General features: G+C 47.2%; 1 protein-coding gene across 1 annotated transcript in view; it reads left to right on the top strand.

Annotated features, from left to right (window-relative positions):
• Positions 1-737: 737 nt before the first annotated feature.
• LOC308170948 (polyhomeotic-like protein 2) overlaps positions 738-22233 on the top strand; it is a gene marked incomplete at both ends in the record, with an annotated part of 56984 nt that continues 35488 nt past the window's right edge. Inside the window, one exon of the mRNA XM_080545802.1 lies at positions 738-850. Coding sequence (XP_080401928.1) covers positions 738-850 — 113 coding nt within the window. The remainder of the gene's footprint in view (positions 851-22233) is intronic.

Genomic DNA, 22233 nt, shown 5'->3' with positions numbered 1-22233 from the left:
ACCTACCTGAGGGTTCATGGTTGGAAATTGAGGTGTTTGAATCTTGGACGGTGTTTGGATCTTGTCCTTTGACCTGAGCCTACGGTTTTGACCTGAATCCTCTCTGTAGACTACTACGGTACTGCTATATCGACATTCTAAGTGGAACAGCAATCTGATTGGTCTTTGTCTGCAATCGATCAAATTGAGGCCGCGCCATATTGAATAGCCTAGCGAAGGGCACTTACTGTACTGAAAAGGTCTCTCTCTTGTGTATACTAGTCAGTGAAGGCTGATTCAGGTAGAAATAGGAGGATGGGCTCATTGTAAAAAATGGAATGAGGAATGGTATCAAACATGTATTTGATCATTGATCATTTCATGCATTACAATATCAAATACATGTTTGATACCATTCCTCATTCCATTTTATACACTGAGCCCGTCCTCCGATATCTACCTCCACCAACCTCCACTGAGATTAGTCTCTCACTACGGGTGATGTTGTACTACAGTCTGGATGTTAAACGTTGAACAGGTGCAGGAGCATGGAGATGTTAGAGTGGCCTTCCTCTCCTCTTCCCCTCCTCCTCTTCTTCCTCTCCTCTTCTTCCTCTCCTCCTCCTGGACCACTGCTCCTAGACACAGAGAAGCTGCAGGTGATCTCACTACAGGTGATGTTGTACTACAGTCTGGATGTTAAATGTTGAACAGGTGGATAGTCTGGATGTTAAATGTTGAACAGGTGGACAGTCTGGATGTTAAATGTTGATTCCGGTGCTCCCCAGCTCCTGGTGCTCCCCATCTCAGAGGCGGCGGGGGGCGTCTGCTTGGGGGTGGGGGGTCTGTTCGGAGAGCATCGGGATGGAAGGTAAATAATCAGCCGACTGGAAGCGGAAGAACGCATGCATTCACACAATGAGAGCCAGTGCATTCTGGGAGAGACTGACAACGTTGTGGGATTGTGTTGCGTTTTTTGTCTTTTTTTTTTTTTTTAAATCAAAAAATCCTTTGAAATCTAAAGAAAACAATAACAGACATTTTTCAGACAAAGAGTGGGTGGATGTTCTGAGAGGGAGGTGGCATTGTGTACTGAATCAAACGAGGAGGATGCCAGTCACGAGACGCCCACCACGGCCTTCTGAATGGGATCATGTGTAAAAGGGCCATCATGCCACACTGGTACCGGGACAGGTTCCATGAATTGCCCAGCTGAATGAAAAAGGAACTTGATTTAAGTTTCCCCTTTAGAGCTGGACACCGCTGTGAATAGTGGGCCTGGTGATAACTCTCACACAGCGCCAGAAAGGGAACCTCTGAGTGAACTCCTGGCTGGCAGCCATGAGAGAGAGACACTGAGAGAACTGACTGACTGAGACTGTTCATATGCCTATTGTCACTGAGCACAATGTCACCTTGTCTCACAAGACATGTGTTTTACGTATATTGTTTTCCGGTTAATAGCTTACTGATGGAATTAAAAACGCTTCTTAATGGGGAACCTGCACTGAGAATTTCTGAATGAAACCCATGACTCTAGCTCACACTGCTCACTCATTGGTTCATCCTAGCTCATACCACTCACTCATTGGTTCATCCTACCTCATACCACGCACCCATTGGTTCATCCTAGCTCATACCACTCACTCATTGGTTCATCCTAGCTCATACCACGCACCCATTGGTTCATCCTACCTCATACCACTCGCCCATTGGTTCATCCTAGCTCTGTGAAACCCCGATAGTCATTTGGCTCTCCTGTGACCTCTCTGCTGGGCCTGTGCTGGGGTTCTACACGTCCACCTGGGTTCCGGCTCAGTCCGGTTCTGACACGCCATCTCCTCCTCCAGCCTCCTTGTCACCCTAAATCCACCCTCTGTCCCCCCTAAATCCACCCTCTGTAGCTGCGCCCCTCAGACTCTCTCTCATTAAACCTTCCCTGACCTTCTCTGAAAGCCTCCTTGCTGTCCTACAACATTGTGTATCCATCAGTGTTACACCACAATATGTCTGGTGAACTGTTAGGGTGAACAGTTGTTTCTGAGCCATAGAACTAGAAATCTGTTCCCGACATTGAACCATTGAACCAATGACACATGGACAACTAGGCTCAGTGTTGGACCAGTGTTCCTGTCTCCAAGGCCAGGAAAGACCTGTGACTCATGGTTATCACCAGACTCTGAATAGGGCCCTGTGCTTCTCTGGGGCCTCATGTATAAAGCTTTGTGTCGAACTGGCCTAAAGAGCTTGCGTACGTAGACATGCAAGAACGTTTACGTGGACCAAGATTCTAATGTATAACACAGTGCGCACGCAAGTCTCACGCCTGTTTCACGCCTGCGCAAGCAAGTCTCACGCCTGTTTCACGCCTGCGCAAGCAAGTCTCACGCCTGTTTCACGCCTGCGCACGCAAGTCTCACACCTGTTTCACGCCTGCGCACGCAAGTCTCACGCCTGTTTCCCTTCATCCCATCTCTGTAATCTTGTTTTCAATCATTGTTTCTATTGTAAAGTGCTTTGAGTTGCATTCATGTACGAAAGGCGCTATATAAATAAAGTTTCACTTCACTTCACATAGATCACAATCAACTCCAAATTTTGTGCACGTAAAAGAACGTCTTGTCCCACCCTTTTAACGCCCATAGTTGCCTAGAAATGGGCAGGGAAACGCCCCAAATTAATATTAATCTAAACTGACTGCATGACGACAATGGCGGCAAATCCCCACAGAAAATACATTTCACTCAGTGAAATTCTGCTCAACAGTTCTGCGCAAAAAACGAGGGTTAGGGCTAAGTGCTACGTCGACTTGGTACATGCTGGCATGTCTAACCCTAACCCTAACCCTAACCCTAGCACCCTAGCACCCTACCACCTAACCCTAGTTTTCCCACATGTACCGTAACATTTCTTTTTTTTTCATCTCTGTACTCTGTCAATGACAATAAAGTTTAATCTAATGTAATCTAATGAATACTTCCCTGGAGTGCACACATAAAAACATGACTTAGGATAATAAATACAAACAGATGTTTTTGCAAAACAACCCCTCAAATACGTTTAAGTACAGTTTAATCGGGAATCATTATTTGATTGGATGTGTATACATGAGGCCCCTGGGCTGTGGGGTCCTCTGGTCCTGGGCTCAGGGGTGTCTGGTCCTGGTCCTGGGTGAAGTAGGAGTCCCGTTGGTAAAGGCCCTCTCACACTCTCAGACATGTCAACCTCCACCAGCGTTTGACCTTTTCTCTCCATGGCAATCCTCGGTTACCATGGTTACCTCTTGAACGTCTACTGTGCAGAGGGATCGGTTGTGAGTCTCCATAGGCGAGTCCTGTCATGTCTGGGTTCTGTCTTTGTCTAGGGTAGTTTTGTTGTCTTTTGGACCCCAGGGAAGAGTGTCTGTTTGCTGTTTTAACAGTAATGGAGATCCAGATAAACAGACCATGTTGTTACTGTTGACTGGGGAGGGGGATTCATCTGTGGTTCTGAATGAATACAGAGATCAGGGAGACGGGCTGGGACCATGTGTTGTCCCAGCGCTCCCTCCGTGACGTGGTTCCGGTTCGGACCAGGATGAAGAATCTCCAGGATTTCTATCAGCGGAAACGTGACAATAGGAAAGAGTCATACCCCACGGATCAGTGATGGTAAAATACGGCCGCGCTCGCACCGCCCTGGAGAACACAGACACTTCAAAGACCCGTGGGACCACTGATGTACGTCAACGATGCCTTTATACCCCCCTCTCTGCCCCCCCCCCCCCCCCCACCCCAGCCCCTAGGACCTGCACCCTGTAACCTGGAGTTAACAATGTCCTGTAGGCCATTAGGGTGAGGCTGCAGGATGGACCAAGTCTAACTGTTATTGGTGGACAAACCAGCCATGGTGGAGTGACATTTGATGACATTTCATTTCAGTTCAGTTGTGTAATTGGAGTTGTAACGTTTAGGATTTGGAACACGCATCTTATTTCAGTGTAAGGGTCATGACCTTTGCTTGTGTGCTTGGAATGGTCACACTACTGAGATGCAACAAGGACTTCTTATCTCCCTAATCGTGTCACCTCACCACATTTCCTCATTCTTTGGTTATGCAAGAGACTGCTCCACAAACACACACACACACACACACACACACAAACACACACACACACACACACACACACACACACACACACACACATACATACTCCGTCTGCAAGCTGCTGGGAATGTTCACCCTTACTGATACTGATATACTATATTGACTGAAGACACTCCCTTGGTTCTTATGATATGAACCATAGAAATAGAATTGATTAGACTCAATATGGCTGGCATGGTATTGTGATGCATATTTGCCATGTGAATTACATTTCAGTTATTCTAACATTGACATTCTTTTTTTCTAAAGAGTTCTTGGAAGTTGGAGGGTACAAAGGTGCCAGGGATGACCTGGTTCTTCAGGTTCTACTGGAGTGAAGAGATGACAGAGTGAGAGATTCTAGAACACACAGGACCCAGTGTAGAGAACCTCCATATGTCACCACAGGGAGAGTAGCGCGTCTGGCTGGTCTGGTTCTGGATCGTGACTGACCTGTCACATGGTCTCAGTCACTGGATGGTACTGGTCCAGCTGGCACCCTCACTGGCCCCTTGGCCAAGCTAATACCACCATGACTGACTGTGCCCTATTTCTGTCTCTCTCTCGCTCTGTCTCCCTCTCTCTCAATTTATCTCTCTCTCTCCCTCTCCCTCTCTCTCTCTCCCTCTCTCTTTGTCCTCCTCACTCTCTCTCTCTCTCGCTCTGTCTCCCTCACTCTCTCTCTCTCTCAAAGTAAACTTTGTTCCTCCTTTCAGACTGATTGATTGTGCCTCTGAGCAGCTGATAACTCCAGCAGGTCTCTGACCTCTTATCCCGCTCAGCACGCATGGCCACGGGTGTTCCTCAGAGCCAGGTTACCTACGGTGGCCAGACAGACCTGTCGGAAAGCAGCATCATCGATCACATCGACATTACAATCAGTAGCGATCATGCTGAGTCACGTTTGCTCGGGGGAACCACTGCGCTGGAGGAACGTCTGTAGGTTGGAGGCTCCTTAAAGGAGAGGTCAGGTGGTGTTATGGTAGACAGGACCTCCTTAAAGGAGAGGTCAGGTGGTGTTATGGAGGACAGGACCTCCTTAAAGGAGAGGTCAGGCAGTGTTAGGGTAGACAGGACCTCCTTAAAGGAGAGGTCAGGTAGTGTGATTTTAGATAGGGGCTCCTTAAAGGAGAGGCCAGGTGGTGTTATGGTAGACAGGACCTCCTTAAAGGAGAGGTCAGGTGGTGTTATGGTAGACAGGACCTCCTTAAAGGAGAGGTCAGGTGGTGTTATGGTAGACAGGCGCTCCTTAAAGGAGAGGTCAGGTGGTGTTATGGTAGACAGGACCTCCTTAAAGGAGAGGTCAGGCGGTGTTATGGTAGACAGGACCTCCTTAAAGGAGAGGTCAGGTAAGTTCACCTTTACTAATGCTGTGGTTTCCCTCAGTCATCACTACAAATTGTGAGGGAATGTAATGAACGATGATGCAATCAAACAGATTAGTCTGGTCACCATGGGAACAATGATCAAGCGGTCTCAGAGATACCACTGAAACTACTCTCTGCCTCTGATTGGTGGACAGGAAAGCTGTCGTTAACCACGCCCGCTCTCAGGTCACCAGACCTTTGGGGTGTCTTGTGTAACGTGTGTCTCTCTGACAGGTTGTTGTATTTGAGCAGCCTTTCATTACCCAGCATACTCTGTGTTCCATATGATAACATTGTTCTTGGACAATAAACATTTGTGCCACAGGTGAAATTCCTACAAGATGTGTAACTGCAACACAATGGATAGGAATTCTCTTCCTTCAGGTGAAAAAACATTTCCTGGTTCACAAGCAGTGTGACTAAACAGGAAGTGTGAGGTGCTCTGAGAGGCCATTAAAGAGAGACAGTTGGGGGTTGGCCCTGTGACCCTTCATATGGTAATAAATGGTAAATGGACTGTACTTATAGAGAACCTTATTCCAAAGCGCTTTACAATGGCTTCTCATTCGCCCATTCACCCATTCACACACCAATGGCGGCAAGCTACCATGCATCATTCGGAGCAATTTGGGGTTCAGTGTTTTGCCCGAGGACACCTCGACACGTGGAGCCGGGGATCAAACCGTCCACCAATGCGAGCATTAGACGCCCGGCTCTATCTCCTGAGCCACAGCCGCCCCCCTTCACCTCCCCAGATCAGCTGACAATGTTGACATGTTTCCACGGCGCCTAGCGTACACATTACATAGCAGGAAAGGTAATCTATGCTCAGGCCTAGCACCGTTGGCAGTCGTTGTTCTAGAAGGGGGGTAGTAGATGTCTCAGGAGCGACAGTGAAAGGTGTAGGCTAAAAGATGGGTCAGATGGGTGATTCTGAAGTTCTGACAGCAGTGGGGAGCTCGTTCCACCAGCGGGGAGCCAGTATAGTGAAGAGACGTGCCCGGGTAACGAGACTGCCGCATCCCCATAGAGGCAGTGGAGCCAGTCAGCCAGCAGAGGTAGAAGAGCTGAGTGAACGGGCTGATGTTTGGGGGGTGACCATTGCTTGCAGGTAGGCAGAGGTTGTTCCCTTTGCCACCCACATGTCTCACCCTAAACCTGACCCTAGCCCCGACCCCGACCCTGACCCCATCCTTAGCCCTCTCCTGGCTTTATTGGCTAGAAGCCTCTGCTCCTCACAGGGGCGGAGCAACAGTCACACCACTGTTACTACGATTAACAGCATAGCATGTTAGCTCTGGACCCCTCCCCTCCTGACCCTCCCCCTTCCTCCCTCTCCTGAACCTCCAACTACAACTCGTGAGTTTAGAATTATAATGTTCTATCTCCGTTTAGGGTAGTTCAGAGATATTGAGGGTCAAAGTTTTGACATTCCATTATGTTCTGTGAGATGGAACCTTTGTATTTTATGAATTACTAACTCAAAAATGTCAACATTTAACAAATAACACCACACAGGCATTAATAAACACCTAATGGATCAGATTATGTAAAAAACTCAATTTTGACAAAAATTGAGATAGAACCGTATAATTCTAACGCCACGAACTATGGCCCACTGTGGCCCACTTCCAAGAATCCTTTCCCAGCCATGTTAGCTAGCCTCAGTCAGGGGAGGCTGGTGGAAGCAGAAATCGGAGGAGGGGCTGGCTCAATGTACTGCGTGGAATGAAGACCTTTGATACCATAATCAGGTGACGTGATGTGTTAACATTCTGCTGCACAGTGTGACCTCTTCACCCTACTACTCCCCTCATATCCCCCCGTAGAGATGTTATAATGGACCAGTCCACTCAAACCCCCTCGTAGAGATGTTATAATGGACCAGTCCCCTCATATCCCCCCGTAGAGATGTTATAATGGACCAGACCCCTCATATCCCCCCGTAGAGATGTTATAATGGACCAGTCCCCTCATATCCCCCCGTAGAGTGGAATGGAATCAGGGGCACAGGGAAGATTAGCTTCTCTCACCTGGCGAGGTCACAGAAGCCAGGTCATGCTGCTCCGTCTGCAGCGGTTAATTACTGCTTCTCTGAGATGAAAGACCCCCACCAGCAGGTGACCCTCTACTGAGACATTAGGCGACCCTCTACTGAGAGCCTGAACACTCAGCTCCAGAAGGTGTCGAGCTGTGCACTACTGGCCAGTTATATCCAAGGACATTTGTGTCACGTTCTAATGCTTTGGTCCGCATATCGGGATCTGATGCAATGAATGTAATTTTTCTTTGTTGAAAAATGTGAATACATTTCCGCGTTGTTGAAAATCAACGACACATCGCTAGTCAACTAACACAGCTTGTTTTGTGAGCCTGACAACAATGTAATGTAGTGTTAAAGTTATCTAGGTAGCAGTGGGGATTACTCACCGAATCCATTGTGTTGCAGTATTTTGGCTTGACTAGCGAGTTTGTGTTGTGATTGGCAACAACGTTGAAATGTAGTTCCATGTTTCAAAAGAAAGGTCAGAACATTTTGATTGGTTGACGATATGCGGACCAAAAGACTAGAATAGTCTCTGAGATAGTCTCTGATGGTCTCTAATATCAGTATCTAATAGTCTCTAATAGTCTCTGACATAATCTCTAATAGTCTCTAACAGTCTCCAATAGTCTCTAGTAGTTTCAAGACTATTGGAGACCATTAGAGACTATCAGACACTATGATAGAGACTACTGAGACTATATAGTCTCCAATGGTCTCCAATAGTCTCCAATAGTCTCCAATAGTCTCCAATAGTCTCCAATAGTCTCTAATGGTCTCCAATATTCTCCAATAGTCTCCAATAGTCTCCAATAGTCTCTAATGGTCTCCAATAGTCTCCAATAGTCTCTAATGGTCTCCAATAGTCTCTAATAGTCTCCAATAGTCTCCAATAGTCTACAGTAGTCTTTAATAGTCTCTAATAGTCTCCGATAGTCTCTAATAGTCTGTCACATTTGTTGTGACAGCACTTCTCAGCACTAATCGTAAAGGAATTCAATATCCACACAATTCTAGTATCACACCAAATAGTATTTGAGTAAGTCATCGTTCTCTGATGTGCAGTTTGGGGATTAGAGGGAGAGTTTGTGTGTGGGAGAACCAAGGCTTTAGTTCTGATTTGTTTGTGCCAAGAAAGTAGGTTATTATGACATAACAGTCCTGATCCTGTTCCTTGGCGAGGTATCTGGCGTCCTTAGTGGCCGATGGGGGATTATACAGACCCTTGCTGCTTTTTCTTTGTGTGAAATGTGAATAGACCGCAGAGCATTGAAACTCTGTCCTGTTACTGATGGCTGGCATGCTTTATCACAGGGGTTAGTATGAGATCTGTAATCTAAACTCAGAGATGATCAGCCATGACGAGAGGTGTTGCTGTGGAGGGGGACATTGATCTACAGTAACTATGTAGTTGCTATGCAATGCCCTGCTGATCATTCAGAGACTCATGTGCTCATCCCAACCCTAATAAGGCAACAGGTTTAGAAGTTTAGGACTTAGGTATTTGAGGGGTTGTTTTGCAAAAACAGATATCTTCGTTTGTTTTTATTATCCTAAATCATGTTTTTTTATGTGCACTCCAGGGAACTCTTCATTTATATTGTGCGGGATTTATTTTACACAATGGTATAAATTTCAAAGCGTTTCTTGGGTTTCATCTTTTTGCCATCGGAGTCGCAGTTGCTCATTTCTCCAGTTTATGTGCGTAAGCATGGATCAGAGTGTGCGTGAAGGACTGCACATTATCCTGCCAAGTTTGTTTTTTATGAATCCCAAAGTTTGCGTAAAAGTGGTGTACTCCTTCTTTTGTGCGTATGCAACGTTTATAAATGAGGCCCAAGGGGAGGCTGGTTGAGGTAGAACACCAGGGGAGGCTGATGGAGGTAGAACACCAGGGGAGGCTGGGGGAGGTAGAACACCAGGGGAGGCTGGGGGAGGTAGAACACCAGGGGAGGCTGATGGAGGTAGAACACCAGGGGAGGCTGGGGGAGGTAGAACACCAGGGGAGGCTAATGGAGGTAGAACACCAGGGGAGCCTGGGGGAGGTAGAACACCAGTGGAGGCTGGGGGAGGTAGAACACCAGGGGAGGCTGGGGGAGGTAGAACACCAGGGGAGGCTGGTGGAGGTAGAACACCAGGGGAGGCTGATGGAGGTAGAACACCAGGGGAGGTAGAAATGATCAGGAATGGTATCAAACATGCCCATCCTTGTATTTGTACCTTCCTCAGCCTCTCCTGGTGTTCGCCCTCCGCCCAGCGTGTGGCGCTGCACCTGCTCTAAATGGACTGCTCTCATATCGCGCCTTATTCCAAAGCACTTTACAACGGCCTCTCATTCACCCATTCACACACACATTCACACACCAATGGCGGCAAACTACTCATGCAAAGCGCCGGCCCACTCATTGGGAGCAATTTGGGGTTCAGTGTCTTGCCCAAGGACACCTCGACACGTGGCCAGGAGGAGCTGGGGATCGAACCACCGACCTTGCGAACCACCGATTAGACGCCGGGGCTCTACCTCCTGAGCCACAGCCACCCCCCGTCACTCTGAGACACAGTCAACCGCTGGGGAACAGCTTCCAGGTACACACAGGACAGGAGACATGTTCTACTGCTACTTCCAAGCCTCTGCCACTTGGTGAGTTGAGGACAAAGGCGTCCTGTCTTAAGTAACAGCTCAGGAGACGTTGGGGTAAACATGGAGCCAAACAATGCGCGTGTGTGTTTCCGCGTACACTGTGTCTCAACGCAAACCGTTCTTTTTCATAAGCTGAGATTTGCCGATGTATATATGACATGCAGGAGGACTCTGTAACGTTTGCTGTGACAGACGAGAGGAGAGGAGAGGAGGTGAAGAACCGCCGCTTCCTCCTTCCTCCAGCCCTGTTCTTACTGAATGTTTTACTTACTTGACTGTAATGTAAAGTTGATTCACTTACTGAGACCAATGTACTTACTGTAAGTCGCTTTGGATAAAAGCATCTAAATGACTCAGATGGAATTTAAATGTAAATGATAATGTGCGCGTGGCGCGTGCGCACCACTCACACACATCAACAATGAGGTTGTCACCAGCCTTATGGAGCATATTATGTTGGGGATTATGTTTGTGGATGTGGATTGGGCAAAGTGCCCTGAGCTCTTGCCCAACCAAATACACGCACGCACACACACACACACACACACACACACACACACACACACACACACACACACACACACACACACACACACACACACACACACACACACAGACACACACACACACACACACACACACACACACACACACACACACACACACACACACACACACACACACCCTACTGCGAGTTTGCATTCATTCAGCCTGTCCTGAGTCACTGTTTATCAGGGGAGGCTGGTGGAGGCAGCAATCGGAGGACGGGTGCATTGTAATGCATGGAACGGAATGAGGAATGGTATCAAACATGTGATTTCTGCCTCCACTGCCTCCCCTGGTGTTTATGTCCTTTTAAAGGAGTGAATGCAGGCCTCTCATGTGACCATGTTTATGAAACAGCTGGAGTGTTTCCCCCTCGACTCTAAACTAACGCCGTAATCACCTCTAACAGCGTCGGTTTAATCACCTCAACCTCCTGACAAATGAGACACTCTCTCCAACACAGACACCCACACATAGTGCTGGCTCCAGTGTCCACACACACACACTACCATTTACCCACCATTCACCACCATTCACCCTCCGGGATGGGGGCTAAGGTTAAGGTTGTGGGCTAGGGGTTTAGGGGTTAGGGTTACGGTTAGGGCTAGAATTAAGGGTTAGGGTAAGACATTCATCCTCCCTCATCACCAGGCTCCTCACCGAGTAAGGTGGACAGGAACATTTGGGCCATTAGGGTTAGGCTGGGAGACTGGTCCATCTCTGGACTATAGTGGTCCATCTGTGGGGTATAATGGTCCAGCTCTGGGTTAGGGTTAAGTGGTAGTGTTCGGATGATGGTATTTCAATATGAATGGACACCTAAACTAGCCCCAGCCTGCGAGGAGGAATGTGGACTTTTACTGGGGACACGTCTATGCTGAACAAAACCCATGGAGGATGAACCTCAAACAGACAAGGCCTCCTAGTCACTGGGTTAAGACATATAGGGCGTCTCTTTGTGATAGATATGTCTATTAGGGGTTCTGTGTGTGTGTATGTGTGTTCTGGGGAGGGGAGAGGGAGGGGAGAGGGAGGGGAGAGGGACCATGCCAACTGTACTTCTCCGTCACAAACGGCCTTCTCTCCGAGGACTTGGTAAGCAGCTTAGCAACCTCTGGACTTGGACTTGTGTGTGTGTGTGTTTGCTGAAAGTGGTTCTTTAGTTTAGAACCAAACTGTTCCTGACAGAGTAGACAGAGACATTCTGCTGCATTCTGGGAAGTGTTCCTGTAGAGGAATGTAGTTGTATTGTTGCGTGTCTTCGACCCTCCAGGGTGCAATGCCAAGCAGACTTTGGGAATAAGCTCCTAAACTTTCTTTAGCCCCTGGCACCACCCCCACCCCCCTCCCCCGACTTCTGTCTCCGTCTCTGTCTCTGTGTGTGTGTGTGTGTGTGTGTGTGTGTGTGTGTGTGTGTGTGTGTGTGTGTGTGTGTGTGTGTGTGTGTGTGTGTGCGTGTGTGTGTGTGTGTGTGTCTGTGTGTGTGTGCAATGACAATAAAGACCATTCATTCATTCATTCAAATGTAACCGGTAGAAAAACAATCATGTGCGCTTTATTCTCACTCTCTGCATGCATACTGAGTTGACAACAACATTTATTCACTCATCTCTGTCCCACTTATATCACGTCATATCACCCACTAAGCAGCCTGGGTGATTGTGTAAACACACAAAAAAAGTACTCTGTTACGTACTCACTCCACGTGAAGCTGGGAATCCACAGCAACAAGTATCATGGCGAGTGCAACGTTGGCGAACTGGAAAGGCCTCCCTCGTCATTGAAATCACATGTATGGGAGCACTTTGGCTTCCCTGTTACTTATAATAATGATGGAAGGAGGGAGGTCGATAAGAAAGTTACGGTGTGTAGGCATATATATGTTGTTATATATAGATGTTATATATATATGTGATATATATATCAGTTTTGACATCTTGAATGTTGTTTTTTTGTTTCACACATTAAAAGTGGTGTTTTTACAGAATTCAAGGTTAGGGTGGTTAGGGAGGGTTAGAGTGTTAGAGTAGTTAAGGAGGGTTAGGGTGGTTAAGGAGGGTTAGGGTGGTTAGGGAGGGTTAGGGAGGGTTAAGGAGGGTTAGGGTGGTTAGGGAGGGTTAGGGTGCATGGTTAGGGTGGTTAGGGTGGTTAGGGTGGTTAGGGTGGTTAGAGTAGTTAAGGAGGGTTAGGGTGGTTAGGGAGGGTTAGGGTGGTTAGGCAGGGTTAGGGAGGGTTAGGGTGGTTAGGGTGGTTAGGGAGGGTTAGGGTGGTTAGGGAGGGTTAGGGTGGTTAGTGTTAGGTTAGTGTTAGGTAGTAACGTGTGTTATGAGTGGGTTAATACTGTAAGTGACCTCTGCCCGGGATCAGCCCATTATGAACTGGACACACACACACACACACACACACGCACCCCGCTGCGCAGCCGTTCGGACAGGCCTCCGGAATCCCTCGTTCGTTACGTCCAATCAGCGCACGGCGCTCTGCCTCTCCAACAACAGCCTGTCAGCCGGGATCACATCAGCTGTTCTACACAGAGGCGGGAGGAACAGCCGGCAGGGGGAACAGCAGAAGGGGGCGGGGGGGGTGTGATCACTTGTCCATCTGATCCTTCTTGGTGTGTGTGTGTGAGAGAGAGAGAGAGAGAGAGATCCTATAGCTGTGTATGTATGTGTGTGTCTGGTTGTGTGTGTGTGTGTGTGTGTGTGTGTGAGTGTGTGTGTGTGTGTGTGTGTGTGTAACTGATCCTAGCTGTGTGTGTGTGTAACTGATCCTAGCTGTGTGTGTGTGTGTGTGTGTGTGTGTGTGTGTGTGTGTGTGTATGTGTGTGTGTGAAACCCCGCTACTAGTAAACATTGGCAGAGGGTGAGTCACAATGTTCGCCTGTGTGTGTGGATGATGATGATGCATTATTGAATATTATGAGTGAGGGGAATTCAGCCGGCACACTCTCGCCGTGTGTGTGTGTGTGCATGTGTACGTGTGTGTGTGTGTGTGTGTGTGTGTGTGTGTGTGACTCACACTCTGGTCGGTTTGGCTGAGGTGTCACACACTAAGCTGGGACTTCGTGCTGTTGCTCACGTCTCTCTCTCTCTCTCCCTCTCAGCCCCCTCCTCCCCTTCTCTCTCTCTCACTGGCAATGTTTGGCGAATTTCCACCTTGTGTACCAGATGAAGTTTCTCTCTCTCTCTCTCTCTCTGTCTACGCGTCTTCCTCACCTCACACAGTGGAAACAGAAGCTGCGTGCCTGAGGGCATGTCACATGTCACACGCGGTCTCTAACCCTAACCCAACCCTAACCACAGCAGAGACGGTTAGGTGATCCTCCACTAGCATCACACCGCTAATGCAATGCTAGTTTGTTATATGGGGAAGTCAACCTGAATATAGGCCTCATCATCACTGCGCGCACACACTCACACACACACACACACACACACACACACACAGTGGCCTAGCGCGCTGCTTCCACCCACGCTGTTCCTGTTATTTTACCTCAGATAAACTCAGCTCTGCATCATCCATCAAGTGAACCTGGAGGAGCAGCTGAGAGCCTCTCCATCTCAGCTGAACAGCTTTTACTGTCAAATGAAACATTACATTGAAGTCATGCAGCAGACACTTTTATCCAAAGGAATCTACAATCGGTACATTTGTCTCAGTAAAAGTCTTCCGTAAAAACCTTCTATAAGAACAAATGCCATCAGCAGTCACAGTAGTAGAGAAAGGTAGACAGGTTCAGGTGATTCAGGGTGGGTTAGGGTTTATACAGTGAAGGCCTGATGCTTAGTTTAGACCAAGAGGAAAGATGGACTAGGGATTGGTTTAGGGAACATAATCTTTACTGTAAGATTTCTCCCTCGCCTCCCCCTGTCTCCCTCTCCTACCCCCCCCCCCCCCCCCCCCCCCCCTTCGCCTACCCCTGCCTCAGCCTCCTCACTGTGAGTGGCAGAGGCCTTTGACATGTTAAAGCCACATTCCTGCTTAGAGCTTCCAGGAAGGTCATTACTTGAGGCTTATGATTTAATCATCAACTTAAGGGAATGAAACGCATTGACAGGACAATCACACTTTCAGAAACTGTTTTGGTTTCTGTCGGTGTTGTGAGCTGAAATTGCGACCGAAAATATAATTACGACTTGGTTTCAGCTCAGTAAGTCCAGAACCAGTCTTATAGGTGTTTGTGGAGATCTGAACCAGTCCCCGTAGGTGTTTGTGGAGATCAGAACCAGACGTCCAGTAGGTGTTTGTGGAGATCAGAAGCTCCCTGCCGAGCCCAGCGTTGTGACGTTGTCGGGGCGGATTAGCGTCAGTTATTGGAACCACACTGTACATCTGACAGCCCAAATCCCTTTGTTTTGATTGGATGTGAAGGAATGGCAGTAATGAATGTGTACAGTGTGGGGGGCTCAGTCAGGCGCCTCGCAGTAGGAGAAGACTGCCCCGCTAAGCCCAACGCTGCCCTGCTAAGGCTGCCCCTCTGAGCCTAATGCTGCCCCTAAGGCTGCCCCTCTAAGGCTGCCCCTCTGAGCCTAATGCTGCCCTGCTAAGGCTGCCCCTCTGAGCCTAATGCTGCCCCTAAGGCTGCCCCTCTAAGGCTGCCCCTCTGAGCCTAATGCTACCCCTAAGGCTGCCCCTCTGAGCCTAATGCTACCCCTAAGGCTGCCCCTCTGAGCCTAATGCTACCCCTAAGGCTGCCCCTCTGAGCCTAATGCTGCCCCTAAGGCTGCCCCTCTAAGGCTGCCCCTCTGAGCCTAATGCTGCCCCTAACGCTGCCCCTCTAAGACTGCCCCGCTAAGGCTGCTCCTGTAACACTGTCCCTCTAACGCTGCGCCTAAGACTGCCCCTCTAAGACTGCCCTGCTAAGGCTGCCCCTCTAAGGCTAAGTCTGCCCCTCTAAGATTGCCCCTCTAAGGCTGCCCCTCTAAGCCTAATGCTGCCCCTCTAAGGCTGCCCCTCTAAGTCTGCCCTTCTAAGGCTGCCCCTCTAAGTCTGCCCTTCTAAGGCTGCCTCTCTAAGACTACCTCTCTAAGGCTGCCCCTCTAAGCCTAAGACTGCCCCTCTATCCAACTGTCGTGAATTATTAATGAGACTCAAGATAGGAACTTGCTTTAAATCTAGGGAAATATTCATTGAAGAAAATTATCTTTTACAGGTCGAGCGGACAGTCAACTTCTCAATGGGAAGCTTTCAAAGACTGACACCAAACTCTCACATAGTACATTTGATATACTGTCATATACATAGTCATAACATTGATAACGTGTCTGTTGATGGAGTAAGCTCCCGTGGGACCGACAGCGAGTCCTAAACTAACTGTTTATGAACACAAGGCCCAAACAGCTCTGTGTTCACAAACAGGACAGTCAGACTCACAACAATCCCACGGGATCTGTGTGAAAATGAATACAACATGAATACATACATGAAAAAACCATTACAGGCTGCCCTTCTAAGGCTGCCCCTCTAAGGCTGCCCCTCTAAGCCTAAGGCTGCCCCTCTAAGGCTGTCCCTCTAAGGCTGCCCCTCTAAGGCTACCCTGCTGTCCCTCTAAGGCTGCCCCTCTAAGCCGCTGCTGTTTGCAAACTCAGGTTGGCCTAGACCTCATGTGAGGGCTCAAGCTCAGCGCAGACTACGCCCAGGATAGAGAAAGACTAAAGAGACCTTTCTGACCAGCATCCCCACTGACTGCCTGATTTAGAACGGACCCTAACCTTAGCCATTACATCAACGACATTCCCATAACCCTCTTAACCAATTCAGAAATGCTACCATGGTTTGCTGATCAGTCAGGTTGCCTGAGATGCCTAACCCACCCAGACAAGGCCCAGCAGGTCCTGCTTTAGCTATGACGTCATATCCTAGAGATATTGTTAATTCACAGATTGTTTGTTTATTTCATACAGCATGCCGTCAATGTACAGGATGCCTGTCACAGAAAAGGGTTGGGGTTGAGTCTTTGAGGTTTTGTGAAGTCTGGACTCTTCAGGGGAGATTAGACTAAATATCCTTCCTTCCAACTCAGCCATCCCCCTGTACAAACACTCAGTGAGACACATTGAAGAACGCTTGTAAAAATAAAGAGGGAACTGAGGATTTCTTCTAGAAACAAAGAAAAACGTCCGTCCCAGAGCTGCGACAAAGCCAGTCCCAGAGCCGCGATCACTCAGGAACATTTACAAAGTGACTAAAGCCTAGGAGCGTCACTTTGAAGCATTTAAGAAAACACCTGACAAACCCTCAAGACAGGAAATATCCACATGCCAGCTTTTACCTCAGGAATCCTTGTTGTTTAAAGATAACAATTAGCCCTGTCCCTACTCTCTATTTTTAAATACCTTTGAGGAGCCTCCTCCTCCTCCCCACCTCCTCCTCAGCAAATAGCATGGAAGCTATTTACTCTTGATTTGTACTGAAAACTAATTCCACCGACCTAGGTCGTGTGGTCATTAAACGATTCATTCATTCATTCATTCATTTGGTCACCGTTGAACTTATACAACACTTTTGTTTTTCAGCTGACCAATCAAGCATGAAGTTCATTCTGTAATTCTGGGTAATGAGCTCCAGCAGGTTGGTGTGGTCTGTACGTTGATCTCTGGTCTGAGGCTTTAAAGAGGTTTACAGGTTTTCTCTTGTTCAGGTCAAAACAACACAGTCAAGTAATTATTGTTGACTGGTCGGTTAGGGTTAAAGTTAGAGTTAGGGTTAGAGTTTAGTTAGGGTCGTTAAGTGCTGTATTATGACAGTGGAGTGTGGATGTGGAGTGGTCTGGTGACTCTCTTTCTGTTAGTCTCACTCTAACCTAACCCTAACCCTAGCCCTAACTTAACTCTAACCCTTATCTAACCATAACTCTTACCTAACCTTAACTAACCTTTACCTGACCTAACCCTTACCGTACCCTAACCTTTACCTTTCCTAACTGTTTTAAATCTCAACTTGAATGGAGTGACAGCGTAGGCCGTAGGGCCTTGTCAAGCATCCCACTAGCATTTCCTGTAACTGCATAGCCTTCCCTACTGGTAGGGGAGCTGTTCCTGTAGCACAGTAGTGTCCCCTGGTGGTGATGTCCTCTATAAACACTGTACTGCAAAACTTCGATTTTATTTTTCCTTCAGACTCATATGTATTCCTCCTAAACATGACGCCACACACTGGATCACTGCAGACTGATAATACATGATAAATTGACAACCATCCTCAGGAAACAGCCATCATCTATCATCTCCTATTAGGCCAGAGAGGAGACCAGGGGAGGCTGGTTGAGGTAGAAATCAGAGGACGGGCTCATTGTAATGCATGGAATGGAATCAGAAACGATATCAAACACGTGTTGGATCACCTCACACCAGCCTTTCAGCCACTCCGCCCACCCTCTCACCCAATCAGCTCCCGAAGAACATCCCTGGGCATCCCTGGCTCAGCCTGGTCTGTGGCTGTGGGACCCAGAGGTGAGTGACAGGTGTGGCGGTTGGTCGGTTGCCATGTTGTGTGAGTGATGGCAGCAACGTTCCTCAGGATCAGAGGTGTTGGTTCTCCTGATAGAGTTTATAGTTTGTCACATCCTTAGGACTCTCCTCCTCCATCATTAACAAGCCCTTTATCGTCATCATCATCATCATCATCATCATCATCACCGCCCTCACCATCACCACCTCAACACCATCATCACCATTCAATCAGGTCCATCTCTATCAGGGTAACAACAGCATATCACCAGGCAATGTGTTCCTGCCATCTGCTTGTCTGTAGCGGCCTTGACTCTCCTGGCAGAAAGGAGGACAGCCTGATATGTACTGGCAGGAGAGGAGAGGGGAGATGGAGGAGAGGGGAGATGGCCAAATGCTCCCACGTCTAGAAGCGTTTATCTTACAGTTGAGCAATGGCCACCTTTTCAAAAATGGCCTTCAAAGCGTTCCAAATCAGGTACAATTAAAGAAACCGATTTGAAGCAAATAATTCTACCTTTCCTTACTTTATGAAGACCAAGCAACTCTGAGAAATGTTGATATAAATGGAAGGCCATACTAACTGATACAAATAAATAATAATTTCGGGATGTACAAGGTCATTATTGATACCAAAAAATACATATTATTTCATCATTGTATTACGCTGGCATGTGGTTCGTCATACGAACCGTGACCTTCTCCTGTCAACACAGTGATCTTTGTTTTCTGCTGCGACAGCAGATATGCAGCATGAGCGCTGCCTCCACGTGTTCATATCATGTTAATCTACTCATCCAATAAAACACTATAAATACCTTTTTATTCATCTGGGTGTCGGCCTACAGTACATTCGCCAACACAACAGTATATGTGTACATCAGGAACATTGATTCAATCTCCTCATTCAAAACTCACCTCAAAACACACTTGTTTACGCAGGCGTATCCCTGTTGATTTACTGTTCCCGTGCTGCTCTGCTGCTAGCTATGTTTATACTGTGTATTTCTCTGTATTTTGAATTTTGCAACTGTTTTTCAATTTGTTGTACGGCGACCTTGAGTGCCGTATAAAATAAATGTATTATTATTATTATTATTATTATTATTATTATTATGTATCCACTCCAAAACCTAGAAAATAGTTTGGACTGTTATTGCTAGGGATCACAATGACAAAGCTGAAGCCAATACAACAGTGTATGTATCCACTCCAAAACCTAGAAAATAGTTTGGACTGTTATTGCTAGGGATCGCAATGACAAAGCTGAAGATAATAATCACGTCTTTCAAGACGTTGAAGTCTCGCCATGCCAAGTCACTACGCCCAGCTGTTGCTAGACTTCATTCTAGTATCACCTCATCATAACAGGAGAACATAAGCGTGACATGAATACATGCTTGTATGATAACAAAACATAGAGCAGCTTACCTCGGTGTCATAAGGCCCCTTATCTCTCACTAAGGCTGTCTTCTCTGTGGTAGCGATCAGGGCCTGCTTGACCCCATTGGCAACTGTCATCCTGAACTCTCTGAACGCCAGGAGACGTTCCAGCCAGCATCGGACACAGCAGAGTGCAGACCAGAGTCCAGAGGTCAACTATGAAAGAAGGGATAAGAGCAAGATGGAACGAAAAGAGAGCAGGAGCGATGGAAGAAACAAGTAGCAGGATCCCTGTCATTTCTGACCGCTCCCACTGACAGTTTAGTCATCTACAACACTCCCTCTCTCATTCCCTCCATCACCTGATGCTTTAATGCTATGAAGCCATTAGCTCCTCTGGACCGCTGGACTGTCATGAGGTTTCACATCGCCTGTTTTCTCTTTTCTTGGAAAAGAGATGGATGGATGATTCAGCCTCCTAGCCTCCCCAGGCCTCCCCAGGCCTCCCCAGTCTCCCAGCCTCTCAGCCTCTCAGGTTTATAATTGAATTCACAACTGGGCTTCAGATCTGTGGATCTAATGGTCAGCCATGGCCTCATGAGGTCACAGCTCAGCTCAGCAACAACATGTGGGCGGAATTGAATATTCACTTGAGGTATTCACTTTGTTGAGATATTAACTTGAGGTTCTGTATGATAACATAATCTGAATCTGAATCAACAGTGTAATAAACACCAATATATAAGCAAACATATACAAAAAAACAATAGGCAGTAGAACAATAGTTATGTAGGCTGTAAATTATGGTATGTAAAACTAATATGAATTACATTGTCAGTTGTGTGTGTGAGTGTGATTGTGACTGTGACTGTGTGAGAGAGACAGGGAGGCGTGGGGTGGGGGGGAGTGGAAGTCGCAGAGTCAATGAGAGGATTCGGTCTGGACCACTGGCGGACTCAGAAGGGGGCAGGGGGGGCGACTGCCCCTCCTGGTGCCTCCACGGTTGAAAAACGTCTCTCTTAAGTGCCCTCTTGAGTGGCAAAAATGCCCTTTTGAGCGGCGAAAATGAGAGGACGTGCCCTATTGGTGCCCCTCCAATGGTCTAAACTTGACCATGTGCCCCCACAGTTGAAAAACGTTGCACTAAAGTGCCCTTTTGAGTGGCAAAATTAGAGGATGTGCCCTATTGGCTGCCCTTCCAATGGTCTAAACTTGACCATGTGCACTGATGGGGTCCCATGTTGTGCAGTAGGTGCCCTTTTTTTCTTTTCGCCCCTGCCCTTCAAACAGCCTGAGTCCGCCACTGGTCTGGACAGTGATCAATGTAATCATGAATGTAATCATGCAGATTTTACAATTCAAAACTGATTTTTTGTGTTTTGGTTTTATTAGATTGTTTTCATGCAGAATGTAACATCCTTTGAGAGTGCAATCTCCCACTGGCTAGTGCTTCCTTTTCCTGTCACCTCCTAGCCTCCCCAGGCCTCCCCAAGCCTCTCAGCCTCTCAGGCTCTCAGGTTTATAATTGAATTCACAACTGGGCTTCAGATCTGTGGATCTAATGGTCAGCCACGGCCTCATGAGGTCACAGCTCAGCTCAGCAACAACATGTGGGCGGAATTGAATATTCACTTGAGGTATTAACTTTGTTGAGATATTAACTTGAGGTTCTGTATAATAACATAATCAGAATCAGAATTATTTTTATTGCCAAGTATATTTGCACCTACAGGAAATTGACTTGGTGTGGTTGGTGCATAGGACATAAAGATACAAACAAACAATATAATACAAAACAACAGTGTAATAAACAACAATATATACACAAGCAAACATAGTTTAAAAAGACAATAGGCGTGGCCTGGGGTGGTCCAGTGGTCTAGCACCGCGGTCTACAGTGCACACATATGCCCATGTCGGCATGGGTTCGATTCCGGCCCATGCCCTGCTGACATGCCCTCTCTCCCTTACTTTCCTGTCTGTCTTCACTATGCCTGTCAAATAAAATGAAACATATGAGTGGGACTGCCCCATTCTGAAAAAAACTAAACAAGACAATAGGCAGTAAAACAATAATGATGTAGGCTGTAAATGATGGTATGTAAAACTAATATGAATTACATTGTCAGTTGTGTGTGTGAGTGTGATTGTGACTGTGACTGCGTGAGAGAGACAGGGAGGCGTGTGATTTGGTCTGGACAGTGAATGTTATCATACAGATTTTACATTTCAAAACAGATTTTTAGTGTTTTGGTTTTATTCGATTGTTTTCATGCAGAATGTAACATCCTTTGAGAGTGCAATCTCCCACTGGCTAGTGCTTCCTTTTCCTGTCACCAAGTGGCGGTGTTGTGTTTTCAGAGACTGTGATCTATGGATCTAATTTCCAGGGTTTTAATAAGTTATAAAGTGATTCAATATCCTCCGTTGGCGGCTCTGAGAGACTCTTAACTCTGGATGATGGAGGAGAGGAGGGATGAGTGAGTCCCTCAGTCAGACAGACTTCATAGAACAGAAACACCAAAACACACATCTGGTCGACAACAACAACAACAACAACAACAACAACAACAACAACCAGTCAGATTGTATTGCTTATTAAACAAGCCAAACACATGGACATAGGGGCGCTTAGGTGGCGTAGCGGGTTAAGCGCTGACCATGTAACCACAGGGTCCCCGTTTTGATTCCGTCCGGGGA

This window comes from Nansenia antarctica (assembly GCF_963989245.1).
Source record: "Nansenia antarctica genome assembly, chromosome: 15".
NCBI lineage: Eukaryota > Metazoa > Chordata > Actinopteri > Argentiniformes > Microstomatidae > Nansenia > Nansenia antarctica.
This window is presented reverse-complemented; position numbering and strand designations above follow the sequence as displayed.